This window comes from Pyrgilauda ruficollis, unplaced genomic scaffold (genome assembly GCF_017590135.1).
Source record: "Pyrgilauda ruficollis isolate IOZ18807 unplaced genomic scaffold, ASM1759013v1 scaffold56, whole genome shotgun sequence".
Classification (NCBI taxonomy): Eukaryota; Metazoa; Chordata; class Aves; order Passeriformes; family Passeridae; genus Pyrgilauda; species Pyrgilauda ruficollis.
The window spans coordinates 4,422,753-4,449,167 of NW_024527266.1; the positions used below are offsets into that span (position 1 = coordinate 4,422,753).

Consider the following 26,415-nt stretch of genomic DNA (forward strand, 5'->3'; position numbering starts at 1 on the left):
ATATGGAGCAACAGGACAGAAACCTGAATTTGTGCAGCTGCAATTTATAGCAACAGAGATGCCCCATAACCAAGCAGCATCTGGGGAAAGGGGCAGTTCAATGAAATGGGAGCTTTACATGTAGGTAATGAGAGGCTTTAAAGGGTGTTTACATGAGGGAAGGCATTTTTCTTCTTCAAACTTACCTTTATTGTCTGTGCAACTTTCAGGCTCAGCCTGATGCTGCAAATATTTAGGTATGTGCATAAGTCAAGGCACAAGTGGTACATATCCTTCAAATATTGATCCCAATCCAAACAAATTATTCCAACACATGCAATGACAGCATCATCTTATTTTTACTGCAGGTCCCTACTTTAGGTTTAACTCTATTTGGAGACTGCCAGACACCCCATCCCAGCAAGCACGGGGTCTCAGGAAAAAGCTGTATGCACACAGCAAGACAGGTACAGTGGAGCCAGACCAGAATGGTGCTGTTGGGCCCAAGTACTTATGAGAGGTAGAGTACAGATATTGCTTGCCTGTATCTGTGCAAAAGAATGGACTTTTAGTGCTTCTACAAATTCCTCTTTCCCACATCCACGGGGCAGCACAGCGCACAAATGGATTTGGAAAGGGTGGCTCTGCAGAGAGATCGCATCTCCAGGGACCTGCAAAGCTGGGTGAAATTTCAAGACCTGCAGTTGTGCTGCTGGGGAGTGCATTGCCCTCAGTTTCCATATCACGGAGAACGCTACCACTGACCCCGTCGGGAAGGTACAGACAGAGGAAGCTCCCAGAACCAGCTCCCGTGCCTGTCGTCTCCATCCTGGCAACACAACACACAAGGCTCGGGCAGCTCTGGCAGCACCTCTGAATCCATGTTGATTGTAACTACTGTAAGCTCAAATCGCACGCCCTAAGGTGCGAGTTCTGTCTCCTGCAAGTCCATGTTCCCTTTAAAAAAAAAAAAACTGGACTGCGGGAGAACAAAGGGCTACAGCGGCAACACCGCCGGCCCCACCTCGTCCTGCCTCGATTACGATGGGCGAAAACAAGTTAGAAGTTTACTGAGGGCTGAAGCCCCTCATGCGAAGAGGGCGGGGAGGCAAATCGCACGGGACCGTAGCGAGGCGCTGCGCCGAGAGCCCCAGCGCCGCCGCCACAGCGCTGAGGTAACTGCGGCGCGGCCCCGCCCCGCCCGCCCCCTCAGGAGCGCGCTCACGTGACCGCGCTCACGTGACCGCGCCCTCAGCCCCCACACCTGCCGGCGCGGGGGGGGGGGGCGGTGCGAGAGGGGGCGTGGCCATGAGATGCCCCCTCCCAGCGCCCCCCGCTCCTCCGGCCCCTCTGCCCCGCCCTGCCGCGCACGCGCGCGGAGCAGGACGGGCCGATTCACGCACCCAAAATGGCGGCCGCAATGGATGTGGACACCCCCAGCGGAACCAACAGCGGCGCCGGCAAGAAGCGCTTCGAAGTGAAGAAAGTGAGGCCCCGCCGGCGCGCTCCTGCGGCAGCTCGCGGAGGGACTGGGAAGGGGGCTGGGGCCGGCCTGATGCCAGCGAGCGGGACGAGAAGGGGGCGACTTCCCGCTCCCTTTACGGAGCCGGGCGCCCGGTTCCGCACCGGAGCGGTGGGAGGGGCGGCGCGTGTCCTGCGGGGAGCCCTGGCGTGCGTCCTAGCCAATGGCTGAGGCGGGCCGCCGCACGTGCAGCGGGAACTGGCCAATCAGCGGGCGCGGCCGGTGGGGGCGGGAGCAGGAGCGGGGGCGCCGACGGGGCCGTGCTGGCCGGGGGATGCCCTGCTCGGGGTTCCACCGATCGCTGCCCTCTGACGCTGCCGCCCCGACGGGCCTCGACTACTCCTACCCAGAGCCTGTGGGCAGCTCGGGCCGGCGAGCAGCCCTGGAGTGCTTCCGCCATCACCCCCGGCCCCTGTGGCCCAGCCGCCCGGGCTGCCCCATGTGCTGCGTAAAATACTTTCTGCAAATGTCTGTGGCTGATTTTTTTTCCTCCTTCTTATTTAAATCGAGCCATAACAACGTGTTAGTGAGCAAATGTCCTCATGCCACCCTGGCTTTGCCTCCTCGCTCAGAGCAGCCATAATATCACTCTCCTGTCCAGTGCCACCAGTTTGTCAGCTGGGTCACGGGGATGGTCCGAGCCTCTTCACGAGGGTGTAGAAAAGCAGGGTTAGGTTGTGTGGGCTTGGACTAAGGTATAGTTTGAGGGAAAGTGACCCCTAGACTGAATATCAGTAAACATTTCCAGTGATGCCTGCTTGTAGATGAGTTTGTTTGAAATGCAGCTGCCGTCAGTGATGGAAACCCCTGGATCTGTGCAGAAGGAAGTGTTTGGGTGACATAATTGCTTGTCCTTTGGAAACAGGGACAAATATAATGAGGGTGGTAGGAAGTGGCACCATTTATGTGTCAGTGGCATTCCTCCTCCCTGGCAAGGTACCAAGACCTTTGTTGTATGTGTGCCTCATTTGAGCTTACAGGTGAGCAGGCCATCAGAGTAGACCATAATGGGACAAGAGATTAAGTTCTGGAGTGTATGGAAGAGATAAGGGTGCTGAGAACTTTTGTCTCAGCTGCCTTGAAGTATGGATGAAGTCCATGAGAGATGAGTACCTCAGCCAGAGGCCAGCTAGACTTGAAGTTAGAAGATCAGGAAAACAAAAGAGATCACTACTGGTGCATGTTCTAAAAGATCTAGTAGTATTGTGACTACTTTTTATATCAGTACTAATGAAAAATTGAAGAGCTTATCAAAGTCCGAAACTGCCTGTCAATACTTGGAACTCAGTGTTCCTTCTTTAATGTCCCAAACTGAGGGAGAGCAATGAAGACATTGAGATGGAATGGAGCACAGGAGAGAAGATTTACTATAGTAAAGTCAGTGCAAATATATACTGAAAAAATGTAAGGGGGGAAAATACTTAAGTAGTAAATGAAGATTATCCTGATTACTAGTAAAATATATTGGATTACTTTGTATGTTGAAGGCAGACCCATTTATTTAATGAGTTTACAGAAGACCTGATTATGGGTTTTGTCTGGAAGAATAAAAAGGTACCATGTTTTTCTGCATAGCTTACCCTAACATCCTCAAACCTTTCCCCTGAATGGGACAGTGCTATTACTTTTTTATATGTATAAAGTAAGTCTTTGAAAGGTTGATTTAGTAGTACTTTGAAATTTTTATATCCAACCTTGCTGATAGGCTGTTGCTTATGAACCTTTTTTAGGGAAGATTTTTCAGGAGTCACTGGAGAGTAGCATTAGAGATTTAGTTCTTGACCCCAACTGTTCTGAAAGGTGATTACTAGAAGAACTACCACAAATAATGGGAATTTCTCTTATCAAAAATGGCATCTGAATTGGTCTTTCTCCAAGGGGCTGTCCTTTCCTTCAGAATCGAGGATTTGGCATGCTTGGATTCCACTGGATCTTGAATTGTGGGAGTTACCTTGTTTTTGAAATGGGAAGGAGACTGTGTCTGGGTGGTTTTTGAAGACTGTACTGCTGCTTCCTAGTAACCTGAACTCATGATGAAGAATTACTCTGGACTTCTAAGATTTGTTTTTTCTTAAATATCCCAGCTTTTCTGTTTCAAAAAGTACATGACATCTTGAAGAATAGTGAGGATTTCTGTCCAATGTAAATTGAATCACAACTGTGTTTCTTTTTTCCCCCTCTCTCCAGTGGAACGCCGTAGCTCTGTGGGCATGGGACATTGTGGTTGATAACTGTGCCATTTGCAGAAACCACATTATGGATCTATGTAAGTAAATGGGCAGGGATACAGTTTGGACTTGTATGTGCTGAGCAGCTGAAATTACCCCAGCTGAGGATATAACTCAGCAAAGCTTTCAGTTAGTAACTAATTCTTCTGCTAATCTCTATTTTATGTAATGCTGAAGTCTCATAATCTATTTTTGTGACCTCTGTCACCATACTGCTTCTTCCTCACACTTTTCTTGTAAAGGGTAGGATCACTTGATGCCAGATCAACAGACATGATGCTGCTGAGTGTATTTTGAACACAACAAGGGAGAGAAGGAGTAATAATAAAGAGGAACTGAAATTATTCAGGGCTGACAGGCATTGCTTACAAAGAAAAGTATTATATTTCAGAGTTGGGAAGGTTGCTATGAGTGTCAGCTTCTCGATGACACTCAGTAAAATGAAGTCTTGTAACACTCTCTGTGTCTGTGTCTGGCAAGGAAAGGCATGGACCAGCAAATTAATTTGACTCCTCATTCTATAAAACCTACCTTGCCTAACTAACTTAGTACATGTTGTAGTAGGGGGAGTTTTGTAGCCACCTAGAAAATTATTTGTTCACTTACAAAGGAGAGTAATCAAATGCCAAAATAAAAAGCAATGCATTGTTAGTATTGATTTGATTTTAATTTTTTTTTCTATATAATCTTGATGGTTCATTTCTATAATGAAATAGGTCTGTATGCACGAAGTCACTGTTTTCAGTCCCTTAGAGTATTGGTAATGAGTACAAACCTTTTTTTTTTTTTTTCTTCCTCAAAAATGACAAAGTACTGTTGACACCATAACTGTCCATCTTGTTTCAGTCATGAGGGACAGAGGACCTTTTAGCCTACCCCAGATAGAAATTTGCCTATATTCCTAAAATATGAGGCTGGTGGAAGCCCCCAGAACAAGCCCAGGTCCAAGGACAGTGCCTGGACATGGCCTGCCCTGATCCCATTGGAATAGTTTGGTTGCACTTTGGTTTTATGTGGACACCCTTGGAACCAATACTATTGGTGACTTCCTGTCAATAAGACTGTATGGAAATAAAACACTTCAGAAAAATGAGACTTCAAGTTTATAGGAACAGCTACTGAAGAATGTACCTAATTTTACTTCATATTTAAATAATAATTACAAAATTACTTACAGAAGCTTTGTTTGGGTGATTTTTGGTTGGGTTTTTTTTGGTTTTTGTTTTGTTTTTTTTTTTTTTAATAAAGTGAAAACACTGTAACACACTGGCCTGAACATGGGTTAAGCAGGTTCACTTATCTTCTTGGGGAGAGAGGTGTTTGTATTTTGAGCCAGCTACTGTCTATCCATGCTTCAGTTTATTGTTGGTTATTAGGCAGGGAATGATAACACTAAAAAGAGCAGGAATTGTGAAATAAGTTGAGGTTCTTTAATGTAAAGGTTTCCTTTTGAAGTGTCTCTAACCTGTACCGTCTTGGAAAGAAGTTTCAAAAGAAGGTGGACGCTGGACTACTACTTAGTCTCTCAGGTTTATAATGTATTAGAGAGGAAAGCATTTTGCTGACAGGCAAATGGAATTTCAAAGACTTATTAGAACACAAGTTGCATTTATAGAATTTACAAATGTATAGAATAAATATATAAAATCCTGTAATTCAAGATAATTATTCATTTTAAGAGTGATGTATTTTAAGATAGGAGATGCTGGTGTGTTTCATTCTATCAATCTGCCTTAAAATTAATTGTACCTTCCATGACAGACCAAATACAGTCTCATATATTTGCTTTTTTTTTTTTATAAATAGCAAATAGGACACATGGGATGAAGGAGAGGTGTGGAGGAGTTGGAAGGAGAATGGACAAATGGTATTTTTCAGTAATACATTTTGTTTATCAGTTCTTTTAAAAATATTTTAAAAAGCCCCAGCAGTATGTGTGTGGAGGTTGAGAGTATATAGGAAGATTAGGAAAGACAGTAAAGAAAAAAAGGCATAGGTAACTTTTTTTCCTTCTTGAGCTGCTCAAGCATAACATGTTATTAATTGGTATGAGCAATGTTATGAGGAGCCTGGACTGCAAATGACAGACGAAAATTGACAGCATACAGAGTAGAAGGCATTTCTAAATTGGTATTCCGAGATCAGTGTTGGCTCTGGATTTGCTTACTTCCTTGTTACAGATCATTAATGTTGTTAAAAACCCCTTTAATTAGATTTTCAAACATAAGATGTGAAGTGATGGCAAATTGAGAAAAAATTAATAGAATGGGCAGGGAAGAACAACACAAGATTCGATTTGATAAAATACAGGATATAAATGTTTCCCACTTTTAGTGATTAAGAGAAACTTAGAATGGGGAAACACTAGCAGAGTGATAAGCCAGTCATGGTAATGAAAGTTTGTTAATGTTATAGAGTCAGGCATCAATGCTAAGGTGTCATACAGTTCTCCCCATGCCTGTGCCTAATGACTCAATATTGTCGTGATTCAAAGGATCCCCCCTGCCCTCAGTTTGGTTTGGATTCAGTGTACAGAAGGAATGACTAGATTCTCAGTGTTTTGGTTTCATTCTTCTCTGGAAAGACACACGTTCTGTTTAGATTTTGCTTTAGTCTTTCTTCAAAGGCTTACTCTCTGGTGCTGTCACTGCAACATGGTAAGTTGGGGGAGTATTAACAGTGTGTTTAATATATTGGATTATCTTCTGGTCTAAAATGTGTAATGTCTTATTGTAGTAAGATGACCTGTATAGCTTTGAACTGTGTAAAATGTGCCATCAAAATACTGTCCCCTTGCTTTGATGGTAACATGCCAAGTACCGTGAATCCAGCTTCACAAAGATAGATACGTTGCATAGAATCCAGAGAAGAATCTCAGGATGTTTATTAGCTGGAATAGGTTTGGATTTGTTTCTTGATGTGTAAATATGCAGGTGATTTTTGCAATAGGAAATATATAGGAAGGGGGCTGGTTCTTACAATGCCAAGATTCAGAAGCTGCCATTTATATAAGATGCACTTCCACAATTCCCTGAGTTGAAATGCTTCCATTGCGTCTTTCACAATTATTTACAGGTATTTCAGGTTTTAGCTGTCTCTTTCTGTCCTCACCTGGAGATACTCTGTCAAAAGCAAGGCAACAGAAGAGTCATTCAGTATTCCTCCAGTACCTGTCACTATCTCACTCTTACGACTTCTTTTGGGTCAGCAGATGGTAAATAGCTTCTCTTTCTCTCAAGAGCCAGGATCATCAGCCTTCATTCTAGGATGGAGATTGTCCATGTGGGTTTTTTTTTGGTTTTTTTTTTTTTTTTGTTTGTTTGTTTGTTTTGTTTTGTTTTGTTTGTTTTTTATTCGTTGATATATTGTCCTTTTGTGAAATTAAGCAAGTAGGAGACCAAAAAGTGCTTCAACTTTTGGGAGACCCTTTTTTGGCAGTCAAAGCAGTGCTAGCAGTAGTCTCCAGTGTGTTTGATGCGGGAGCTAAACCCAGATGTCTTGTTGGAAGGGCTTTCCATCACAACCAGGGAACTCCTCCTCAGCCACTTCCACAAAAGTTTGTCTGTCCTCTTAAATTTTTGGGACTGTCATGCTTTAAACTGTCAGTAAAAGTTTGAGTAACACTGAAATGAATGTCAGTGGTGCTCCTTTTCCTTACCTAAACCATCTTTCTTGCCTCTCACTCCCAGGCAAAATACAGATAAAAAATACTCCTTTAAATTGTGTTCATGCAGCTGTAATGTGAGGGCCTCTTAGAGAGGGAAAAAAAAAGACAAAATTACATAAAAAAGGGGGTAGATGGACTTCATGTCTAATATGCCCAATGTTTTGTTTCTAGCAGGGAAAGAGAAGAAACAAGATAAGTATATTGCATGCTGGAGTATTTTTCTTGCTTTCAGCAGAGGCTTTCTGAGTTAAACTTTGCTTGCTCTTTGACTTTTTTCCCTTCAGATGAATTTCCTCATCTTTTCCTACTACTCATCTTCTCACCATTATCTGTTACTGTACTGACTCTGACTCTGGCCAGATATTTAAAATTCAACATACTATGCCCCATGACCATGAGTCCATACTGCAGTAACAGTAAAATTGTTGCGAAGATCTCAGGTGTAGAATTTTATACAAGTATCCAAAGTAATTGAAGTTCTTCAAGGGTCTTGAGCATCTTCCATATTCTTAATCAGATTTAGTTTTATTGCTGTATGTATTGAGAGATTCGGGAATTAAGACTGCAGTACTGGATTTTGTTTTCTTCTATAGGGAGGCAAAGTGTTGAGCTTTGGACTTCCTGCTGTGGTATATATCTTTGATGTAAGCCATATGATAAATACAGGTTCACTCAAATCTTGGAGAACAGCTGTTGCTACTGAGTTTCTTTAGACATCATTTAGACAGTTTTGAGTAGTTCCTAATGACTGAGGTTAATTGACATCTCTTGCACCTCAGAAAAAAATGGGCCTTTCTTTTATTATGTGCACCTCCACACCTGAAAAGCGTGAAAAATTGAGAACGGGAAGAATGGGACAGAAGAAATAGAGATCACATTTTTCAGCCAAACCTGTGGGATTTGAAAGTTTTTGAATCTTTATTTGGTGAATCAAATTCCTTTTCCTCTAAGCATATTCAAGCACACGAAGAGTGAACAGAGAACTGGAGCTCATTCAGACATCTTTGCCAGGAAAAGAAAAATCTGCAAAACAAGAAAGCAGCCAGCCCATGTATTGAGTTCTAAGCTGATGATCTATCAGCAGATCTTTTTAAATAATTTCGGCTTGACTCCTAAACAAGGCATCTTTTAGCAAGAAGCAAAATGTTAGTCTTATAGGTTTGTGCTGCTGATGGTGGAGGAGTTGGAAAAATCTCTTTTTCTTCTGAAGTTTCTTCTTGAACTGGAGCAGAAGTGAATTGTTCAGGCCTTAGGGTGGAGAACTGGCTTGTAGGATTTATTTTCTCAGTGTTGTTCTTCTTTCCTCACTCTTTTTCATCTCCTTCGTCTACACCATCTGACACAAAAGCCCAGAACATAACCCAAACTCATAAAAAGTTAGGGTTGGGGATTCTCCTGGGTACTCAGCTCCAAGGTATAAAACGTCCAAACCATACTGTATTTCCTATTGTGGATTTTTGGGATGTACTTATCTATCACAAGACTATAAAATAAAGACGAGTAAACTCCAGCATTACATGAGCAAATTAATTTGCAAATAAAGTACATAATGTCTGACAGGAACATACAAGAATTTGTATGGAGGGGAACCTGGGTAAGAAGTTTAAGTCAATGTACTGTCAGGTCATCATCAAAAGATATCTCTGTGAACACAAGAAGAAAAAATGAAGATCTTTATCCTTGAAATTTGGGAAACAGACACATGTTGCCAGCAGATGAGCTATGTACTCTTGCCCTCTGGAACTTTGGAATACTAAAAAAGTAGAGGAAGGAGGAAATCAGGATTAAGAATGTTTTGATATGATACTTTTGGAAAAATAGTACACATTAAACCATAGCTCTTGATACTTTCTGGTGTGTTAAATACCACAGAAGAGCTCCTCCTCCCCTGCCTACATTTGCTATTAAGAAGGAATCTACCAGTTAGTACATGTGCCTGTACATCTTCAACTCCTTTGTATATTTGTTCAATCTTTATTTCCACAGGCATAGAATGTCAAGCCAACCAAGCATCGGCTACCTCTGAGGAGTGCACAGTTGCATGGGGCGTCTGCAATGTAAGGAGAACTTCTTTTATTGTGGAGCTTGTGTGGGGTGATGCTGTCCTCCTTTTTTGAAGATGTGGGACAGAATGAGTTCTGTAGCATGCTTCACATAATCCACCAGAAATAAGAATTTTAAAGTCCTTATGTTTGCTAGAATGTAGAAAGGAGAGAGAGAAGAAAGTGAAAGATGGAGAGATGTAATAAGACAAAGAAGCAAAGGGAGGAAGATAAGCCTTAATATTTTTTAGAAATAATAGATCTTTCATTCCGAGCATGATTTTCCTGATCATGGTTTGCTTAGGAGTTAAACCTTTTCCTTTCCCCTGCTAATAGGATCACTTGGATGTCAGCCTGCTTGATTTGTCTATGTGCAGGCTAATTCAAAGAGTCAGTCTGGGGTAACCAGCTGATTTCCTTCCAGTTTTGGGGGAAGATCAAATCGATTGGTCCCACTTGCATGTTAACTCCAAAATCGAACACCTGTTAGCTAGCCTGGGCCTGAGTTGGAAGATAAACTATTCCGTAGTGGAATAACTTCCTGATCCTCAGTCCCATCTTTTCTGTGCTGTGGGATTGAGTTACAATGTGATAATGCTGGAACAGGACCATAAATGTTACAATTCTATCTGCAGAGGACAAGGGCAAAATGTTTAACCATGTCAGGATATTCTAATGTCAAAATTATGTTGTTGTGTGTGAGAGTGACCACAAGTGAAATGTTGGTTTTAAGTAGATGTATGGGGTAAGAGAACAGTTGCCCTTATTAAATACATAAATTAATTTTTTTTTTTCTAATTTTGCAAATTCCTTTTTATTCAGGCTCTGGTATCTCCTGCAAACTGATAGAAAGCTTCCTTCAGCATGTATAGATTTATGTCACCCCTAGTCACTAGGCTAGTCATTCTGAAATCCTGTCTTTTCTTTCTGATTATGCTTCTTATCAGCATCTGCTCTGCCAATTTTGGCAGCTGCTAAACTCTGCACTCCCTCCTTCATCAGAAGTCAGTCATTTACCACTCTATGCACTGTGAAACAGGCTCCCTGCTGCTGTTTCACTACTGTTTCCTCCTCTCTGAAAATATGGATCAATTCCTTTGTTTATCAGCTGATCAGTTGATCAGCTGACTGATCAGTTTATCAGCTGACTGATCAGTTGATCAGCTGACTGATCAGTTGTCCCCACCTTTGCCTGCAAACTCTTGCTACTCTCTTCTTACTCTGGTGCTTTCAGTGGTAGTTTTCTCATTGAGATGCATTCATACGTTCTGAAATGATGTGATCTGAACTTTGTCTTCCAGCACGCTTTCCACTTCCACTGCATCTCTCGCTGGCTCAAAACTCGCCAAGTGTGTCCGTTGGACAACAGGGAATGGGAGTTCCAAAAGTACGTATCCTGCACAGATTGCAAGATGAAAAGTCCACTTGTCCTGTAAATATAATTATCAGTGTCAGATTGGTGCGTCTGAGGACATAGTTGCTGTTCAGAGAGGTTCTTTCCTTGGTCACCTGGTTCTGAGTGAGCTCTGAAGGAAGTCCAGACAGCTGTGGGGTATGTAGGAGCTGTAAAAAGTAGTAACTTCTACTGACATTCTCTCTAAAGAATGGAGAGCAGGAGAGAAATGGAATTACCTAGAAGTGGAGTCTCAGGTGAATACTGTGCTGCTGCATGAGCAATTTGGATTTAGAGGATGACCTGAATTCAGCTGCTTGGGTTCCAAAGTGTTTCTGCTGAGGTGCTAGAGATCTTATTGGATCCCTCTGGTTATCTTGATGATTTGTTTTATAACTCTGATAGCCTCAGAGATTAATAAAGCTGATTTCCTAGCATCTGGAAGTCAAGTGTCCATGTAGCCATTCCTGCAGCTTTGGCCCATTCATTTATAATAGCTGTATTGTTGGTTTTATAATGTTTTTTAAAGGTTTCGTGTCAAGAGCAGTAGGAGGAGATCCAAGAATGGGTTTTTGAGAGGTAGTTATATTTTGAGAGGTAATTGACCCTTGGAAATAGTTAGGAAGTTTGCCTATCACTTGCTTCATTCTGCACCATTGATCTACTAATCTTTTCTTAACTGTAGATTGTCCCTCTCCCCACCCACTTAAAAATATATATAAATTAATTCTAGTCAGAGTCCAGACTGAAACAAAGCAAAACAGGTATTATAAATGTTGAGGATTGTGTTTGGGCTCTGGTAGACAGTTAGTTGTGCAAATCATCATTGGTGTGGAAACTCAAGTACCATAGTTTTGATATTAAGATGTTTTCCTGAACACACAATGAAATCTGAGTTGCCTGGCTAATCTCTTCATATTGCACAGGCAGCATGATGAGAAACAGAGACATGAATTAATATTTTCTGATGTGTGCTCAGTCTGGGGCTGTGACAAATTTTGGCCTCGCTTCATATCGGATATATTTGAAGTGGGATTCAGGGCAGAAGATAACTGGTACTGAGATCTCTTGCACGTGGTGTTGTGGGTTGCTCAGGCTCTCTTCTAACTGGTACCTGGATAGACTTTTAGGGGAAGTGAAATCTTAGGAGAACAGTATTTCACCCATTTACGTGTTAATTATGCTGTGGTAGAATGAAAATAAATCCACCCAGACCAGAACTCTGATGAACTGTAATTTTTAAAAGAGCATTAACATATTATCTATTTGCAGGTATGGACACTAGACAGATGGTCACACGCTCCTTGTTGTGTCATCGAACTCAATAGTTCTTGTCACTATGGGTTTGTTTTAGTGACTTGGAAAGTCAGTAATGTATACAATTCTTCTTTCATGCTAATTTCTTCCTATTGTATACCACTGAATAAAGTCTTGCTGGAGCTTCCTGTCGAACTTTTTTTGTCTTGTGTTCTGGAGTGGGCAGTCAGAGCATGAGGGAGGAGAATTATCTGCAGACCGGGGACTTAAACTAAGCTTAACTCTTTAGCTGGGAAGTGCTTCTTTTTTGCTGTGCCAGGCTTTTGACTGAGTTTGGTTCTACTCCCACACAAATGAGAACCACACCTTTGGCTCACTGAGGTTGGTGTTGAGCTCCATTGTGTAGTGCACTGGGTGCAGGACGTGGCCTGGCTAAGAGTAGTTTATACAAATAGCTTTTTTTGTGGACATGCTTTATTAGAGCAGAGTTGAAATGATGATCTATACAATTAGGGGTTGTGTCATCATTAGAAACTATTCTCTCACTTCTGCTCTTGAGTTTGACTAGACGACCTCCCCTGCAGAGGAAATTTTCACTAACTTCCCAGTTCCAGCTGTTTAGCTTTGGGGAACAGAAACGGGATGTCACTTTTTGTGTGTTCATAAAGCACTTTCATGTGTTGAGTGAAAGTAAACTCAGGAAATTCATGTGCTAGATTGGCTGGAAAGCTAAAAGTAAGCAGTATATAAGCAAACCAATTCTTTATTTGCTTTTTAGTGGTATTTTTCCCAGTTCAAGTCCAACTGGCCAAAAATCATTCCTTTAAAAACTACATAATGTTCTGTTTGGTGTCTCCTCTGGCACATGGCCTGGTATCCTGCTCCCTGCATCAAATTTTGCCCTCTATGTCAACAGCCTCAGCAGATGCTGGGAACTGAAACAGCATCCAAGAAATTCTTCCTGCTAGAGAGGCAGTGAAAGGCTGCCTCTTTATGTCAGCAGTGGTAGACATGGTAGATTTCTGTCCTTGGCTATTCATGATGCCGTCTTTGGATGTAATTTTTTTGCTAGTTACTGAGGATGGGAAATTTGATAGCTGATGTTAAACATTAGTGTATATATACTGTAGTGATAGGGACTAAAGATGGCCATTGACAGAACCGAAACTTGCAGGTTTTCCCTAATTGCTGGGGCTTTCTCTAATCTGCAGCAAGCAAATGTCAGGATTATTTTATCAGTTGGTGTCATTGCTCTGAAATGATATGGCTCGCTGTTTTCCACCCTTAAGAAGAAAATAGGAACAAGTAGGACTAGAAGAGTCCTAGCTAGCTAGACAGTTTATTTACCATGTTTCTTGGTAGAAAGTTATCCTGAATTTGTCAAGTAGTTTTGGTGATGGAGGCAGGAAGGGAATAGAAGAGGAGGGGGAGGATGATCACAACAGTGGTCAAAGTATTCACTCAGGCAACAGGGTATCCAGGTTAAATGCCACTCCCTGAAATTTGAACTCCTATTTGATGTCCTGTCGAGATGAGTGAAATGACAGATGTCCCTGTTTTTGATTGTCCATTTTGTTTGCAGTATTTGGTTTTTCAGGACCTGGTACCCAGATGCTCACCAGTTTATATCCTTGAGAACTTTGTTTTGGGTCCAGCTACATCATTCTGATTCATCTCTCTTTCATCTGTGCATATTTCCCTGAGCATATTTGTTTTAGCTGGAGACAGAAACATTTTTCTCTCCTCTGTGGCTTTGTGTGCATTTGTTTGAGGCTGTGCCTGCAGAAAGACAAGGGGGTTTGGTATTTTTTATTGCCTTTTTTTTAAAATGTACCCTCCAAATGGCTGGCTACAGGCACTCTCCCTTAAACACCCTTTGAAACTCTACTCTGCTGCAGTGCGTAAAACTCTGTTAAATTTGATTTTAGATTGCTTTTGTAGTGTCTGTCCCAAACCTGGTTTTCCCAAATGGAAAAATACAGAGTGTAAAGCACCAATTGCTTACATGCCCAGGAAAGAAAATCCTTTTTCAGCTGCTGCCAGTTGCAGCGGCCCTGCTGCCACTTCCCCCGCTGCAAAGGTGAGGGGCCATGGCTGCTGCAGCACAGGGCTGCAGGCAGCTCTGTTTTCTGTAGTGCATTAAGGCTTGTGTTTGGAGAGACAAGGAAAAGCTTCAGCGAGTCAGCTCGGAGAGAAGCTGTGTGGCACAGGCAGCACCAGGTGATGGTACAAGAGATCTCTTTTATCCAAGGGCACAGAGTGCCCCATTTCCCCAGGGAATGTTTGCTTGCTCGGGCTGGTCTCTGTCCTAACTTACTGTTCAGCCTCTCCACCTCTGCTAGATGTGGGAGAAAGCCCATTTATTCCCACTGCCTTTTTTCCTGAAGCAACAATCGTTTTTGACTACAGCTTCTCCTTTTTGCAAAATACAGATATACAGATAGCTCCTTGGGGAGGAAGGAGGAATAGGGCACATTTCTAGGTATCCTGTGGGGAAGATAGGTGCACAGGGGAGAAAAGACCATGTCAGTGCCATTTGCCCTTCCTATAAATGTAGAATGCATTTGAACTGTGGATTTGAAAATAAAATTAGGAGAGAATGACAGTTAAAACTGCAGAAAACAGAGTATCCTGCAGCTGCCTGGCTTAGAGAAAAACAAATCACTGGTAGACCTGCTGTGGAGCAGAAGGTAATTTTGACTTTTCTGTTTCTTCTACAAGTCTGTCAGCAGAACCAGGCTGCATTGCTGAGCAGGCCATGGCAGAGAGCAGCCAGAATGACCAGACAGTGACTTCCTTCTCTGCCTTTCGCGAAGCAGACAATGAGCTCCAGGTGCTGCATGGCATCGGCTGTGCCTCGTGTGCTAAATCCCTCAGTGGTCTTGCTTTAAAATGCCAGAATCAGGACAATCAGTGACACCAGGGTGACACAGCACATTGGGCTGAGTGAAAGTAGGAGGGGATGGATGGGAATTTCCTGTCAAAATCACTACAGACCTTACATTAAAAAATGCCAGGCTGACAGGAGTCTGCTGGTTGAAAAATGTCTGATGTCTGAGAAAAATGGCTGAAGCCTCAACCAGTTTTCCAGGTTTGTAGCGACACTCTATGGAGTGAACTTCATCATCATGTCCTCCTGCACAGTCAGATAAGGAGGGAGTATCTGTGGAGATGCAGCTGTTTGGGCTGGGATGAGGAAGCTTTGCAATTGCTTTGTGTGGTCTTGTGCAAATACCCCTTGCAGGGGAGCCCCGGGAGCTGCTCCCACTTCTCTGTGCTCAGGTGTGATGGTGAAACCCCAACCACACATGAGAAAATACACCTTTGAGTGTGGAGTTGTCTGTGTGCAGGTAAGAAAGGGGCCTGCAGCTGTCAGCCTTCTCCCACCATCTAATAAAGAAACTAATGGCATCCCTAAGTGGTCAAGCTAAGTGGTGGTATGTGAGCTGCAGCAGAGTGTGCCTGTGCAGGCAGAGAGCTGAGCTTCCAGGAGGGGAGCACCCACTTGGGAAGACCTGCACTATTTCTAAAAAACTGCCTCATCCAAAGGCATCAGGACAGAGAATGGCAGTAACACCACTTCCGTGACTGACTCTGCCTTGAGTTTCATTTTTTAAGCTAAAAAGGAGCAGCCAGGAATGGGGGGGAAGATAACTCAGAGATGGGCAGAGGCAGAGACCAAGACTAAGTCTCTGTGTTGCTCCCACTGTCAGACAGGCAAGGAAGTGTTCTGGAAGATGGGGCCTACCCTTGGTGAGGAACACAAGGTCGTCCCTTTGTCAATGTGGGGGTGATCCCACATTGTATTTGGGCAGCAAGAATGTGGTGCTGTCATGGAACAGCAGAAAGGCATTTGCAAGGTGTGGAGCTGATGCCTGTGAAGCGTTACATGGCCAGCACGCTGCCAGCCCTTTCCTGGACTGCCATGAGCTCCCATTCCTCTGCCCTATGGCAGCTGCTTTGCTATCCATCAAGGGGATGAACTTCTTGGCACTGTAAGAGGAGGCACTGGCATCCCAGGCTGCTCACCCCAGCCTGGGTGACAGCCATCACTGCCTGGAGATCCCCAGGCCATGGCTGGAGAAAAAAAGGAGGAGGTGACACTGCCGAGGGTATTGTCCTAATGCAGGTTCCTCCGGGAGCTGGAGGAGGAAGAGGAGGATGGATGTAGAGAAGCATCCTTTGTCTCCCTGCTTTGCTCACCACCTTCTCCCCACAAAACCTGTGGGAAGAGCGAGCTCTTCTTGTCTGCTTTTGCTTTTCCTCACAAGCTCCCTCTGCCAATATTGCTGCCAGGTTAATCTGCTGTGAGGAAACACACCATTCCCCCACCACAGGCTCCATACATTGCTCAGTTTTGCTCCCCAGTGCAGCAGGCTTTGCAGTAAGCCTGTTATTGCTCTCCACAGGACACCTTGGCGCGTGGATGGTTTCCACATGCCCCTCACCCACCACCGCCCTCTCCCCATTCCTTGCTGCTCACTCTGGTCTGTTCTCTGCTCTCCTCTTTTATTTCCCCTCTCTCTGATATGGTTCCCATGGAGATCCAAGGTACCAGTGGTGCCCTTCCTCTGCAGCCTGAGGGAGGGGGTTATTGGGGTGATTTTGGGCTCATCTGGGCTGACATTGCATTCAATCCCAGAAGTCAAGGTGCTGCAAGTCTTTTTTGTCTCTCTGCTACTTGACTCCTTTACAGCAGGGCATTGTTCTGTTCTTTCCCTTTTTTAGCAGCTTTCCAGCCTCTCTCCATCGGACACAGAAGGGGTAGCTCACCAGGTCTTTGCATCCTACCATACCTAGCAATGGTCCTGGTTGTAAAAGCGAAAAAAAAAAAAAAAAAAAGGCATTTGGGGTTTGTTTTGAAAATCCTTTTGAAATTAGCACCAACTGATTTTGAAGAGGCCAAGTCTGAGTGTGGGGATGGGCCACTGCCTGTTGCCTTGAAGAATGTACCCACTCCACTGCAGCAGCCTGGAATTTGCCTGTTTGCTGCCTTTTCTTTACATATGACTGTGAATATGGCTCCATCACCTGATTTCTTGGTCCTTGCATGAAAGGTAAGTCCTGACCTCACTGCTCCAACATATAAACCAGGAACACAGTAAAGCAGTTTCCTCTGGAAAGGAGTCAGATGTATCAGCATGCAGGTATCAAAACTCAAGATGGGAATGCAAAGTGCCAGTGTTCTGATGGTGCCCTTGAGAATGTGTGCTTTTCTTCTGATTGTGCTGTTCTTACTCTCATGTCCTCTTCATCTTCCTGTGCTGGATCTAAAATGGATGTTTATTTGCTGGGAAGGGAGTCCTCTTCTCTTGAGATGCAGCCTACCTAATATCTTTTTCATCTTCCTTCCTCTCCCATGTCCTAGAAGACACCATTTTCAATGGAGATCAAAAAGGGCATTCATCTCCTGTCTACTCACAGAGAGAAGTGGTATGCTGTTGGAGCAGTCTCTTCATTACAGTTGTATTGGATGCATTGAAATTAATCATTTTGGTATTTTAGACATCAAACATTATGATTTTTTAATGAAAAACATGGGCTTGGATGTTTTGTGTGCTCCTCCCCCTCTCACCCTTCACCAAATGTTGGTATTGTGGATTTTTGGAGGCATGTGCTTGCCAAAATCCATCCCAGAGCTGCAGCCTTTTCTGTAAAACATGACTTCAGTTTTGCATGGTTTCAGTGTGCAAGTCATTATGCTTGTCACAAAACCCTTTTACTCACATTTGGTTTTGGGGATGAGAGATGGCTCCAGGTGCCAAGGCTCTTGTGTCCCGCTGCTCCATGCAGAGTGAGTGACCATCCATCTCCCTGCTTAACTAAGTGGAGACCAAACATTTAAATACTCATAAATCACTGATCTGTGCAATTTTCAGAGATGAAAGTCTACAAAGAAGGACAACAGCTCTACAAGGATTGTCCTGAGCCTCTGGTTTCTACAGAAACCTTCCAAGACTCCCTAAAGGGACTTGTGTGAGAAGCAACACAAAGTTATCCTCACAGTGGATATTTTGGGTGTCTCTTGGTGCCACTGTGTGCCTTTCCAGTAAAGAAGTGTTGCTCCCAGGTAGAGGCAAAATGAGATACCCCTTCTTTTCTGAGCCATTTTAGGACAGATACAATTTTATCCATATGGAATCTTCTTGAGATGTTTTCAGGTAAACATGAATCCCAATGAGTCTATTGGACACAACTTCCCGAAAGGTAAAATTCAGAAAGCAGAAAGGCCCATGCTGGATTTGCTTCAGGGGATTTTTACCTATTTCCCAGACCTTGTTCCCATGCCCCGTGATGTCATCAATGAACATCACCTTCATTTCAGACAATATTCAGCTGATGATAAACCCAAACCACAGTATCTTTTTGGTTCAGGCACCACCCACCTTTAAAACCTGAAACCGGCACCGAGAGATGTTCCTTCTGCTCCCATATTACATGTGACATCTCTCAAAAAATGTTTTTAGTGTTTCTGCAATCACTGTGCTCATGCAATATTTCTGTCCTGGGTTGTGACTACCTCAAGCACCTCACTGACATGGCTCATCCTGCTTACAGCTGGAGACCTCCAACGGGCAGGATGGCATCCATGGGAGAGTGACACAACAAATCCTCAAAATCACAAGCAACTGCAGCATTTGTGCAGCAAATCACTGTTAGAACCTCAGCCATTACTTGTTTTGTGGCCATTTCCTCACCTGTGCTGTAGGTTGTGTTGGCAGAATGGAAATACAAGTGATGATGGTGGGCCTGGATTTGAGGTCACTGTTGATCAGCCATCTACTGAAGCAATAAAAGGAGCTCCTGGAAGATGAGGCAGCCTCATTTACTTTCTCCTTTCCCACTTCTCTTCTGGAATCAGAATACCAGCTTGGGCTCACTCCCTTGAGTGCATTGCCAAGCTCTTTGAGCTGTCTATAACTGTAGTATCTTCATTAGTGTTTAATAATCCCTGGTCATCTCTGAGCAGCAGCCCATGAAGATGTCATGCCTCTGACAGGAGGAACCTGTGGCCAGTCCTGTCTGTTGTGGCAGCACGTGCTCATCAGAGCTTTGCACACAGAGCAGATGTGCCTGAGGTGGGGACAATGAGCTCCCTTCTGCTGCCCATAAATCATATTAGAGTATATCAAAGCCTTGAACTGTCAGCGCTACCTAGATGTAAATACCGTAATTATCCTAAGTAAAATTAACAGTTTATCAGACTTCCTGTGCTGAATCTTTTTATTACAGGTTTGGATTTTTTTTTTTCCATCACAGATTTGATTTGCCATAGAGCTTATGTGACTCTGGATTATAAATCTCTGGCTTTCAAACACTACCTGACATCATGAGCCGTTATAGCAACTAATTAGCAGCTGCTCAAAGGCTTGTTTTGCTGAGGAGAAGGCTTCTCTCCTGACTGGCCTGAAATTTTCTAGTCCCTTTCAAAAAAAGGTGTTCCCATGCAATGAGTGATGCTGGATCCTTACCAAGGTCCTATGGGATCCAGGCACAGATGCAACCCTAGACAAATAAAGCAATGAGCCTGTGCCAAGGAGAACATGGGGTGGCTGTGTGAGGAGTGTGAGGAGCGGAAAGGGCTCGAGCCTTCCTCATGGGCAGCAAAGCAGAAGGCGGCAGCGTCACACAGTGAGCACCAGGATGGTCTCTCCAGCCCACCATCCCCACCAGTGACTGCCATCATGGGCTGCCTCCACGTTAGGGGAGGCTGCTGACAGCAGCTGCCAAGGTAGGAACTTCAGAGAGGCACCTGCACAAAGCTGTGCTGGTATCACAAGTTATTTATAACACAGTCAAAGCTTCCTAACCATTGTATCAGGCTGCGCAGTTCAAGTCATATGAAATAACCTTCTTTTCATCCTATCAGAACAAAATTACTCCAGTAGCAGGGAAGCAATTGACAAAGCCCAGTGCTGTGTTTCCCACTGCCCACCTCCCTGCAGCAGAAGACAGAGAAGAGTCAGCACATTCACCATGAGTTGCAACAGACAAAAAAAAAAAAAAAAAAAAAAAAAAAAAAAAAAAAAAAAAAAAAAAAAAAAAAAAGAGGGCTGTATTTTGAACACATTAAAAATGAGCCTTTTTCCACACACACCTTTGCACAGCATTAGGCAACAAGGAACATTATTGCTTTTGTCCCAGTGGGTCCTGGCATGAGAGGATCATCTTAGTGTTTTTCCTCTCTGTTCAGTGCCTCTCCACAAGATCCACACTTCCTGAAGATGATGAACATGAAACATGACAAAACAAAACTCATTTTAATAGCTTGTCTTGGCCAAGGCCAACTAGGAATATAGCTGTGTTATTATTGTGAGCTGGAACACAGAGCTATTTACTTCATTCACAGGAACAACAACAAAATAGCAGCCCATGGTGTTGGCATGGGTAGAGCCATAACTAAAATATTGCATACAAAATAGAAAAAGACCTGGAATAAACTCCTTATTATGGATCTAAAATATTTTTTATTTAACAAAATAGGCTCAGAAAGCTCCAACAGCTTGTGAGAATCTCCTTGAAAAGTGGAGTTTTGTCCAACATCTGACTAGAAACCTCTGACACCCTACAGATGAAACACTGACACTCCTGTCTCCAGATGAAAGCCAGGGTCTGAACACTGGCACTACAGTGATGAATGAAAGCTTCAAGGCTGGAGACTTAAGAAGGACAGAACAGTTAAACAAAGCAATTTTACATTTTGGACTGAATAGAGTTCTGGAACCAGGGTGAGCATTGAATATGTATATCTATTCCCAGCCATTGAAAAAGGAGAGCTACAGGTAGAGTAAAGTAAGAGTAGGCTGAATTCCTCATCATGAGACTAACATAATTAGGTTGGGGTTTGTTTTGCCTTGCTTTACTTTTCTTTTAATTAAAAGGTTCTCTGTACAATTTTGACAAGTATTTTCACTGTTTATGGATATCTTCTTTCCAGGGACAGGTTTCATTCCCCAGCCGGACCTGAGCAGCTTCCCCCAGAAATAACTGCAGTAAAATCTGCTTAAATTTGAAAGAGGAACAGACTGTTTCTCTGGTTGTACCAACAAAATGTCCTTCAGTTTTATCCAAATTTTCAGTCTATCTTGGACTATCTTTTGCATCTTAAGTAGATCAAGCTGTCCCTAAATGCCCCATGAACATACCTGAAAGCAGTATGTGCTTGTACTTCGAGCATGTCTTCTTCTTCTTCAGTCCACTGGAGGAAGCTTTTAAAACTACCCTTCAAAGTGCCTTGCAAGAGAAGGAAGGGTTCCTTCTATGGGATTTCAATTTTCTCTCTCTGTTCTGGACACTTGGTCCATCCACCCTGCTCTGCACCTCCCCATTTCCCCAGACTTGCCTCCGCCTGCTTCCCATACACTTGCAGACACTGCTGGAGGAGACCGGTGCCACCAGCTCTACTGAGCCAGGAGGAGGCTATGGGAGGCGGCACCAAAGACCTCCAACAGCTCATTCAGGAAAGTGGCTTGGTTTTGGGGTGGTAGGTCCTCTTACCCTCATTCCAAACTGCAGTGACAGACGTGGATACAGGTGCTTACCCCCATCTGTCCATGGCAACTTTAGGAGGAGACATAAAAGCTGTCAGAGCTGCCCTGGCTTCCTTCTTTCCTTGGATTTCCACCACCGTTTTTCCTCTCACTCGTACTTTGGGATCAGCTGCAGTATAAGCCATACAGAGGCTTGAAGAAGACAAGGTAATGTGCATCTCCTGTAAAGTATGAGCTTCAAGGTATTTAGTCCATGGGCACAATTGTGTGCAGAATGGTGTTCAGAAGGACAGCAGGAAGAGAAATACAGAGGAGTCCCAGCTCTGCCTTTGTGAAAAGGCTGTGTGCAGCAAGAGGAGCTGAAAAGCTCTGCCACACCCGTGCTTGCTCAGTCTGACTCTGCGGCTTTTCCAGGACATCAGACTCATCCTCCACCTCAGCTTTCTTGCTGGCAGGCCCAGGAAAGCAACACAAACATCTGTAACACAGGTTTAGAAGTGATTACTCAGAGTCTACAACGCTCTGGATCAGAAAAGTGCAGGGCAAGCACTTTTATTTATTTAGGTGCTAGACATGTATGATAATTACTCAGTGCTTGTGTGTTTGGGTGGCTTTCTAAGTTTGAAAAAAACAGACTGCCACGAATCAGTCAGCAGTAAAGATGTGTAAAGAAGACGAGCTGAGGTAGGGAAGTTTCTGTAGTGAGTCATGGCAAGATCACAAGTAATTTGCCAGTGAGTTCCCATCCTCATCCTTGTCTGTCCAAGCCATTTCCCATCCTGTTGGGTGGCCTCCAGGCAGTCGTGTGCTGCTGATGCCACCATCCAACATCCCTGTGCACAGCCCCCGTCCTCACCTGTCTTCTGTGAGCAGCAGTGCACAGGTCCTCCTGTATGCATCTGGGAGCATCTTTCTTCCTCCCCAAAATCTACTCTTTAGGGTATCTTTCAAGGATTATCCAGAATGTAACAAAGATACATGTTGGGACTGAAATGTAAGCTCTTCCTTTAGCAAGCCATACTGTTTTGATACAAGGAAAACCAAAAATCAATTTGCTCCCCCTCCTTCTGCACACACATTGTTAGAAACATAGACTAAATTAATTGCAGGAACATCATGCACCAGAGGGATAGAGAAAAAAAAAATCAAAGCCTTGTAGTACAACTCTAACAGCATTTCATGTTCTCTGGGGTTTTCACTTGCAGTGACTCTGAATCAAGGTTTCAGTTACACAGAATTTAATGCCAATTTTTATTCTGCTCATTCCATGCTGGGGACATGCACTTGACCTCTACGAAAATACACATTAAGGCCTCAATGCTTCAATGCCTTTTTGTGTCTTGGATATGAGCAGGCCCCTAAAATTATTTCTCTCTTTAGTCCTCCAACAACAAGCTTTTTCTTCCTTTCTCCTCTCTGGGTCTGGATTAACAGATAGACACTATCCATCTGTGCCAAAGTCCCAGCTCCTGGGCAAGGTGATGAAATTGAAATTTCAGCTTCAGGAGCTGAGATTATTTCTTTTTATAAATTAAACTTTCAGTGTTTCATCATACTGAGAGGAAATTTGAAAACATCACCTACAAGATGTTGGCTGAAGTCTGTGGACATGCTGGAGCTGTAGATCAAACAAAAGATGCACTGCACCATGCATCTCAACCAGGACTTAATGAGAAGGGCTATTTCTACAAGGGCTTCTTCCTGGTTTATGGCTGGGGTGGTCTTTCACTGGCATATAAATCTGACTGTTGGGGTAGAAGATTTGGCAGAGGTCTCTCTTATTCCCAGAGGTGTGGGAGTCTCACAGCCTAGTGACATCATACCAAAGATAGGGGACATTTGACATCATACTGAGGATGGGAGACTTCCCACCACTGAATTGCCAGCAGAGGGTAATTTGGATCACCTTTAGAGGTGATTTGAAGTCTGGAAGATTGCAGAGTGCATCTGGCTGCTGGATCAGAGCAGTGAGCCCTGCAAATGTGCTGTATTGTCCCTGGGGGCTCCTGCTGCAGCCTCTGTTGCAGGGCTGCTTACAGGACAGGAGGACCTGGTAATCTTTGAGAGCACCTGCTTCATGCCTCCCATCAGGAGTGCTGTGATCACTGCAATCTCTACATGTTTGTTTGTAGGAGTGAATTTTTCCAGTTCAGTGACTGAGGTGGAGGAGAAGGAGAAGCTCTCCAGGTGCTTGTGAGCAAAATGCCTGTCTTGGAAAATGAATCCACCAATATTTTATGCAACCAAACATCTTAAAACACATGATAATGAATGTTCTCAGTAGATCTTCTCTATAGGATTATCTTCGTCTCAGAGCATGTTGGAGCCTGGATGTGTTAGGCTCCTGGCCCATGGAACTTTGCTGAGGGGACACTTATTTTCTCAGCTCTGAGTGAGGAGCTTTGTCAGATAAAACTGCAGCAAGCAGTTAGCAAAATTCTGACCACTTTCTTTGCCATCAGTGTGTGCATCTTCTCAAACAGAAAGATTTTGCAGCCATCACTCGTGCACTTTCAACTCCCATACCATGCCAGTAGATTGTTCTGGCTTTTCTGTAATAAAGGAGCTCACTTTGGATCCTGCTGATTTCAAGTATTCACTTCCTCTTACTATCTTCTTTTTTTTGTTTATTTGTTTGGGGTTTTTCCCTTGAGAAAGCGAAAGTAATTTGCCTGTTCTTGCAAGATCTGATTTGACCGTTCCCTTCCCCAGGACTGACACATGGCTGCTGGGACCAGGAGGTGACTAAGGGCTTTGCTGCAGCCGGACACCAAGCAGAGAGCCCTTTGCAAAGTTGTGTGTTATATAGCGGGAAATGCTAAATATGATGAAACAGTTTCAGGGCTCAGCCTTTCAGCAGCCGATTACTGCCAGTCCAGGATGAATCACCCTGGAGCTGCTGCAACCTCAGGCAGGTACCGCCTCCAGAGCCCTCCCACCACCTTCCCCACGGCCTTTCCCATCCCTTTGCAATATTTTATCCAGCAGCAGCAGCAGCAGCAGCAGCCACACAGGCACTCTTCTCACTCAGCACTCTTCTCTCCCTTCAGTTCCAGCACGATGGCTGGAGCCTGTCTGGCATGGTGGGACATTGCCGTGGACTTACTAGACAGCAGCAGCAAAACAGGTGAGGGAACCTCCAGCTGGGAAGTTTTAGGGTCTCTCAACCACCTCCAGGTTTCCCTGAGCCTGTGCCTGTGCAATTTCCTGAGAGCAGAATCTGCTGCTTTTGGATATACCCCATTCTCTGGAGAGGCAGAGGGACTCAGCAACCCTAACAGCAATAAATCCCAGCTGAAGTAAAAGGGGCTGTAGGGTCAGCCTCACTCAGAGAAGCACAGAAACCACAACCACAGAGTGGGGGTGAGCTTGAGATGGAGCTGATAATCCCAGTGAGTTCTGCAATCTCTTCATATGCTGCCCACATTGATGGCTGCTGTCCGGTCCTGGGGTTTAAGATGTCCATGGGGTGTTCCTGAGGAATTCAGAACCCTAGCTCATCCCTGCTTTGTCCTGATTGCATAAATGACCCTAAAACAACACACCTCTTGGGTTAGTAAGGGGCTGAACCTGTTCATCATCAGGTCTCCCACTGGCAGTATTCTGAAGACAACTTTCCTGCTTAGCATAGGTGCTGCCAAACAGTGTGGTTGGGAGATGTGTCCTCGTCTTCTTTGCACAGCACCTTCTGGATCCCCAGGGCTCTTTCTTGTTCCACTGTGCCATGAAAATTGGGATTAGTATCAGCTGCAGAGCCTGTCCCACACAAAACATCACCATCCACTTCTGGATATCCTGCTCACACCACTCTGACATCTACTTGTAGCTCCAGAAAACACACATCTGAGGGGCTGATGCAGGGTAAGTTTGTGACTCAGTCCAGTTAAATGGTGGTCTGTGATTGAGCTGGAAACTGTTTGAAACTGGGTCCATCAGCAAAGTTGGGGAATCAGAAGATGGTTTTTTTATAGTTGGAGACAGGTTATTTAGAAAAAGAAATAAAAAGCCATCAATGATGTGATATTTGATGGATTTGCCCTGAATTCAATTGCTGTTCTTTCAATTTCCTAAGACTAAAATACAGTAAAATAGGGCTTTTCCAGTCCCCTTTTCTTCATAGTAAAAGATAAGATTGATACCAAGGTACTGAGCTCTACCATGAGATCCTCGCTGCAAACTTGGCCCTCAGACCTCTTCCCATTGCCACACCAAGGGCTAGATGAAAAAGACAGGTCCTTTCCAAAGGGACTCAACCAAACAGATTCACAATGTTGTGGTTCTGTACATAAAACCGAAAGGTTTATCAAAACCTGCTGTTGATATACCCTGTGCCATTTAAGCACATTTCTTAAGGAATGCTACTATGTTCTAGAACACCAAATCTAAGAGCATCTGTCATGCTCTATAAGTAAAAACTTCAGGGTATCTAAAAAGAAAGTAGTTTATTTTGACTATCCAGTATGAATGAACACTAGCAACAAAACTACACGAAAACACAACTAAAACCATAGTCCTTATTTTCTGTATTTGAAAGCATTCAGTTTTTCTCCCCAGTAATCTCTCGGTTTCATGTCTATACATTTTTATTATTAGTAACATGGCAGCTCTTTTTAAACTACCTTTTGAGAAATAAGATTTCCTCATTGATGATCTCAAACTTTCAGAGCAAACCATGAGTTCCCAAACAAAGAGCTCTTCCTGTGTCAGCACAAGATGTGAAATTTTGAAATGCAACAAAAGTAAGGAGAGATATTTAAATTCCTTTCAAGGAAAATAACTCCCTAAAATATTACTATCAAATGCAGAAGCGCTAACATTTGTCAAAGCTGAACAGAT

At 43.7% G+C, this 26,415-nt stretch overlaps 1 protein-coding gene across 1 annotated transcript; it reads left to right on the plus strand.

Moving 5' to 3' along the window:
* The first annotated feature begins 1,304 nt into the window (after nt 1–1,304).
* Nucleotides 1,305–12,280, plus strand: RBX1 (ring-box 1). Its single transcript, XM_041481657.1, has 5 exons — nt 1,305–1,465; nt 3,689–3,767; nt 9,383–9,453; nt 10,740–10,825; nt 12,104–12,280. Exons 1-5 carry the CDS (start codon nt 1,388–1,390, stop codon nt 12,114–12,116), a joined length of 327 nt encoding a protein of 108 aa, XP_041337591.1. The 5' UTR covers nt 1,305–1,387; the 3' UTR covers nt 12,117–12,280.
* Nucleotides 12,281–26,415: the final 14,135 nt, after the last annotated feature.

What these genes read in the sequence shown, in the direction of transcription:
- RBX1 (XM_041481657.1), top strand. Translation starts at nt 1,388, where the DNA reads ATGGCGGCCGCAATGGATGTGGACACCCCCAGCGGAACCAACAGCGGC. An exon ending in AAACCACATTATGGATCTAT is followed by an intron (nt 3,768 to 9,382) that starts GTAAGTAAATGG and finishes TTATTTCCACAG; the next exon opens with GCATAGAATGTCAAGCCAAC. An exon ending in TTGCATGGGGCGTCTGCAAT is followed by an intron (nt 9,454 to 10,739) that starts GTAAGGAGAACT and finishes TTTGTCTTCCAG; the next exon opens with CACGCTTTCCACTTCCACTG.